This window comes from Triturus cristatus, chromosome 4_1 (assembly GCF_964204655.1).
Source record: "Triturus cristatus chromosome 4_1, aTriCri1.1, whole genome shotgun sequence".
In the NCBI taxonomy this organism is placed as follows: domain Eukaryota; kingdom Metazoa; phylum Chordata; class Amphibia; order Caudata; family Salamandridae; genus Triturus; species Triturus cristatus.
The window spans coordinates 45,636,511-45,642,510 of NC_140585.1; the positions used below are offsets into that span (position 1 = coordinate 45,636,511).

At 48.7% G+C, this 6,000-nt stretch overlaps 1 protein-coding gene across 1 annotated transcript in view; it reads left to right on the plus strand.

Moving 5' to 3' along the window:
* Positions 1-5,771, plus strand: part of LOC146839434 (transmembrane protein 176B-like) — an 88,889-nt gene extending 83,118 nt beyond the window's left edge. The window contains exon 8 of the mRNA XM_085651485.1: positions 5,554-5,771. Within this exon, the coding sequence (XP_085507611.1) occupies positions 5,554-5,631 (78 nt within the window). The 3' untranslated portion in view covers positions 5,632-5,771. The remainder of the gene's footprint in view (positions 1-5,553) is intronic.
* Positions 5,772-6,000: the final 229 nt, after the last annotated feature.

Below are 6,000 nucleotides of genomic sequence, written 5' to 3' on the forward strand. Positions count from 1 at the left end.
ACCGCATGACCTCCCTGTGCAGTCGCTGTGTAACACCGCATGACCTCCCTGTGCAGTCGCTGTGTAACACCGCATGACTTCCCTGTGCAGTCGCTGTGTAACACCGCATGACTTCCCTGTGCAGTCGCTGTGTAACACCGCATGACTTCCCTGTGCAGTCGCTGTGTAACACCGCATGACTTCCCTGTGCAGTCGCTGTGTAACACCGCATGACCTCCCTGTGCAGTCGCTGTGTAACACCGCATGACCTCCCTGTGCAGTCGCTGTGTAACACCGCATGACCTCCCTGTGCAGTCGCTGTGTAACACCGCATGACTTCCCTGTGCAGTCGCTGTGTAACACCGCATGACTTCCCTGTGCAGTCGCTGTGTAACACCGCATGACTTCCCTGCGCAGTCGCTGTGTAACACCGCATGACCTCCCTGTGCAGTCGCTGTGTAACACCGCATGACTTCCCTGTGCAGTCGCTGTGTAACACCGCATGACTTCCCTGTGCAGTCGCTGTGTAACACCGCATGACTTCCCTGTGCAGTCGCTGTGTAACACCGCATGACTTCCCTGTGCAGTCGCTTTGTATGTGCAGTCGCTGTGTAACCCCGCATGGCTTCCCTGTGCAGTCGCTGTGTAACACCGCATGACTTCCCTGTGCAGTCGCTGTGTAACACCGCATGACTTCCCTGTGCAGTCGCTGTGTAACACTGCATGACTTCCCTGTGCAGTCGCTGTGTAACACCGCATGACTTCCCTGTGCAGTCGCTGTGTAACACCGCATGACTTCCCTGTGCAGTCGCTGTGTAACACTGCATGACTTCCCTGTGCAGTCGCTGTGTAACACCGCATGACTTCCCTGTGCAGTCGCTGTGTAACACCGCATGACTTCCCTGTGCAGTCGCTGTGTAACACCGCATGACTTCCCTGTGCAGTCGCTGTGTAACACCGCATGACCTCCCTGTGCAGTCGCTGTGTAACACCACATGACCTCCCTGTGCAGTCGCTGTGTAACACCGCATGACCTCCCTGTGCAGTCGCTGTGTAACACCGCATGACTTCCCTGTGCAGTCGCTGTGTAACACCGCATGACTTCCCTGTGCAGTCGCTGTGTAACACCGCATGACTTCCCTGCGCAGTCGCTGTGTAACACCGCATGACCTCCCTGTGCAGTCGCTGTGTAACACCGCATGACTTCCCTGTGCAGTCGCTGTGTAACACCGCATGACTTCCCTGTGCAGTCGCTTTGTATGTGCAGTCGCTGTGTAACCCCGCATGGCTTCCCTGTGCAGTCGCTGTGTAACACCGCATGACTTCCCTGTGCAGTCGCTGTGTAACACCGCATGACTTCCCTGTGCAGTCGCTGTGTAACACCGCATGACTTCCCTGTGCAGTCGCTTTGTATGTGAAGTCGCTGTGTAACCCCGCATGGCTTCCCTGTGCAGTCGCTGTGTAACACTGCATGACTTCCCTGTGCAGTCGCTGTGTAACACCGCATGACTTCCCTGTGCAGTCGCTGTGTAACACCGCATGACTTCCCTGTGCAGTCGCTGTGTAACACCGCATGACTTCCCTGTGCAGTCGCTGTGTAACACCGCATGACTTCCCTGTGCAGTCGCTGTGTAACACCGCATGACCTCCCTGTGCAGTCGCTGTGTAACACCACATGACCTCCCTGTGCAGTCGCTGTGTAACACCGCATGACCTCCCTGTGCAGTCGCTGTGTAACACCGCATGACTTCCCTGTGCAGTCGCTGTGTAACACCGCATGACTTCCCTGTGCAGTCGCTGTGTAACACCGCATGACTTCCCCTGCGCAGTCGCTGTGTAACACCGCATGACCTCCCTGTGCAGTCGCTGTGTAACACCGCATGACTTCCCTGTGCAGTCGCTGTGTAACACCGCATGACTTCCCTGTGCAGTCGCTTTGTATGTGCAGTCGCTGTGTAACCCCGCATGGCTTCCCTGTGCAGTCGCTGTGTAACACCGCATGACTTCCCTGTGCAGTCGCTGTGTAACACCGCATGACTTCCCTGTGCAGTCGCTGTGTAACACCGCATGACTTCCCTGTGCAGTCGCTTTGTATGTGAAGTCGCTGTGTAACCCCGCATGGCTTCCCTGTGCAGTCGCTGTGTAACACTGCATGACTTCCCTGTGCAGTCGCTGTGTAACACCGCATGACTTCCCTGTGCAGTCGCTGTGTAACACCGCATGACTTCCCTGTGCAGTCGCTGTGTAACACCGCATGACTTCCCTGTGCAGTCGCTGTGTAACACCGCATGACTTCCCTGTGCAGTCGCTGTGTAACACCGCATGACTTCCCTGTGCAGTCGCTGTGTAACACCGCATGACTTCCCTGTGCAGTCGCTGTGTAACACCGCATGACCTCCCTGTGCTGTCGCTGTGTAACACCGCATGACCTCCCTGTGCAGTCGCTGTGTAACACCGCATGACCTCCCTGTGCAGTCGCTGTGTAACACCGCATGACTTCCCTGTGCAGTCGCTGTGTAACACCGCATGACTTCCCTGTGCAGTCGCTGTGTAACACCGCATGACTTCCCTGCGCAGTCGCTGTGTAACACCGCATGACCTCCCTGTGCAGTCGCTGTGTAACACCGCATGACTTCCCTGTGCAGTCGCTGTGTAACACCGCATGACTTCCCTGTGCAGTCGCTTTGTATGTGCAGTCGCTGTGTAACCCCGCATGGCTTCCCTGTGCAGTCGCTGTGTAACACCGCATGACTTCCCTGTGCAGTCGCTGTGTAACACCGCATGACTTCCCTGTGCAGTCGCTGTGTAACACCGCATGACTTCCCTGTGCAGTCGCTTTGTATGTGAAGTCGCTGTGTAACCCCGCATGGCTTCCCTGTGCAGTTGCTGTGTAACACCGCATGACTTCCCTGTGCAGTCGCTGTGTAACACCGCATGACTTCCCTGTGCAGTTGCTGTGTAACACCGCATGACTTCCCTGTGCAGTTACTGTGACTTTTACTCACTCTTCCATATGCTTCAATCTGAGATTTGATTCTGTATCTCACACATCATTTACACAGGTTTGTACATGACATTTCCTTCTGCTGTGTTCTTTCGCGCTTCACCTGTTGTCACCTCTGTGTCAGTTCTGGTGTCTGTATCGCACATTTATTGAGGGCTGAAGCCCCTAGCCTCTGCACCTTACATTATTCTATCTGCCTTCACTTCTGGTCCTCACCCACCCTCACCCCTTCTAGGCACACAGCCTATGGCTTAAGCTTTGCAGTAAAATGTCATTCTCCTCATTTGTCACCGGGCCGCCATCTTTGATAGGTATCCCTGGCTCAACATCGGTAACATTGACTTCCTCGATCGTGCTACATTCACTGGTGCCTAAAAAGCTACCTTCTGCCTCCGTCTCCTCCTGGTCCTCCGTCACAGCTACACCTAGCATCAGGACCACCTGTGCCCTGTTTGTCCTTCCCTCACCCACCTATGACTCAGACTACCTGGCAGCAAACCGTGACAATGCAAGCTTCTGAGGTCAGACTACGCAGAGTTTAATAGCCTGAGCCCCCCCTCCCCAACTCTACATTACAATAAATTCACCCCAGTATTTATAGCGCTTCCTACCACACTGCTGCCGTTTCGAAGCGTTGTAAATGAGAGGTGCTCCCATTGCACAATTGAATGATTCAGGGCCTCATTAGAACTCGGCGGACGGGTTACTCCATCACTCACAATAGTGAAGCATATCCCATCCGCCGAAATAGAAATCCCATAGGATGGAATGGGATGTATATGCCGACGACGACGGGATATCTGTCACCCTTGTGACGTAGTCACGCATTCGCCGAGTTCTAAATCAGGCCCTCAAACTGCACATTACTGCATGGTTCAGCAGTTAGCGTCTAACTCACTTGCCACCCGACTGGCTAGTCCTACTTCGTGCAGCTCATCTCTCTACACTTGCCAGCATGCCCTTCCGATAGCCTTTAAAGCCCGCACTGTTCTTTTACCACATCGTGGTTGACATAGTTTCCCCTGTAGCTGGTGCCCCTTCACTGCAAATGCGCCCCCTCTTGGGCTATTTACAAACTGCATTTTGTAGTTCATAAAGTAGTATTCTTAACTACTACACAGTGATATTCACAAACCGACAGGCGGAGCCCTCAACTTCTCCTGTGAGCTATTTACGGATGGACATTGTAATACAAAACACACCAAACGCAGAATAAGACTGCCGCTGTTCATAAACTACACTTCTAAAGTTACTACAGCCCTAAAGGTGTCAAAACATGCTCCAATGTACTCCAGCCCAGCCTCGGACTAAGCCAGGCTCTACCCATGGTCATTGATAGGTACACATGGTCAATGACAGGTAAGTGGAGGCAGGGGAGTAAGATCCTAAGCAGCACCTCACAGGAACTAATGTACAATTACAAAAAAAGAACTTGACATTTAAATATGTGTTTTTTCAGTATGAATATATATATATATGTGTGTGTGTGTGTTTATATTGAGATTCAAATAAAAATCTTAATGAAAAAGAAAAATACTTTCATTAAAAAAAATTAAATGTCAATGAACACTACTTATAGTAAAATTTACTAAATATTAAATAGAAAATAATGAGGGAGGGTTTTTAAATTATTGTTTAAAATCATTTATAAATTAAATTAATATATTCAAATTCATTATTTAATACACTTTTCATTTGATGAGTTAATGTGCTGGAACATTTAATTTTACTTGTCATATGTTACTAATAAATATTAGAAATTAATTGACATTTATTTTGGACATTAAATGACATGGCCTTGCATGCACATGTCCTGGGCGTGTGCTGCTGTCTAACAGCTCACTGGTTCTTTTTAAAGAGAACTCATCCCCCCACCCGGGACCATGAGGGGAGAGAAGCAAAAATCCATAGGTTGATTGCCGGTGCAAACTCCTTTTGTAGTAAGTTACTATTATAGGTTACGACCACTTCAGCTTGCATTTTAAGTGCGATGACATTATTTACGCTCCATAATTTTCTTATATAGAGTTCGATAATGGTGTTGCCGGGGCCTTACTCCCAATGATCTCCTTCTATTTAGGTGGGTTAGGGTCTGTGTGTCCTGAGAAGGAGACACTTAGGGTTTGGAATAACATAAATACAAGAAAGTAAAGGTTTTCCAAGTATATTATGATAAAGGTGACAGACTTTGGATGAGTCTAGTGTTTCGGGAGGATGTGGGGTGGCCCGTGGGAATCCTCCACCGCCCTCATCTTGGCTATATGTAGTAGTAAATTTACATATTGGTACATCTACATGTGCACTTTTGTGAATAGGCCCCTCCTTTTTGTTTTTGGTCACGTGCTATCCTTCTGTCCAGCCTTCACCTCTCATCTCGTGTTTAGTTAGCAGGAACTCTAAAAATCTCATGCATCATTATTTCTGTAACCTCAGCACTCTGTTACCATTTGAGAGTCCTCTGAACGTCTTCAATAAACACAAGTGCAGGTCCATGCAGGCACATGGTGACCTCTGCCTCCTGGTCAACCTTCAGCCTTCTGTTTCTCATTTGTTGTGTTCTTTTATTTCAGGATAAAGAGAAGAAGGCCAAGGAAGAGAAGGATCATCAGCTTCATCTTAAGCCGTCACAAGAATTGCCGCCTCCCTGAAGTGCGGGAACTCTCTGGAAACTACTGGGTGCTTGTCTCAGTTCACACCAAGGAGGCGTGGAAGTGAGACCGACGGTATCTGTCTGTGATCCATAACCCTTATCTGCTTAACAAATAAAGGTGCAGCTAGAAATATATAATGTATGTGTATATATATATATATATATATATCTTATTACACAATCAATTACAGACATTGCTAAATATTTGAGATGACAAATATATAAAGTTAGAAAAGTATCATATTTGGTCCAATATATCAATATTTAGAGAATATACATTATATTCTATATTTGCCTTTAAATCCCACACTTTATAAAGTCATTGTTTATATATCCTTTTTATAGCATTCCTAGTCATCAATATGTA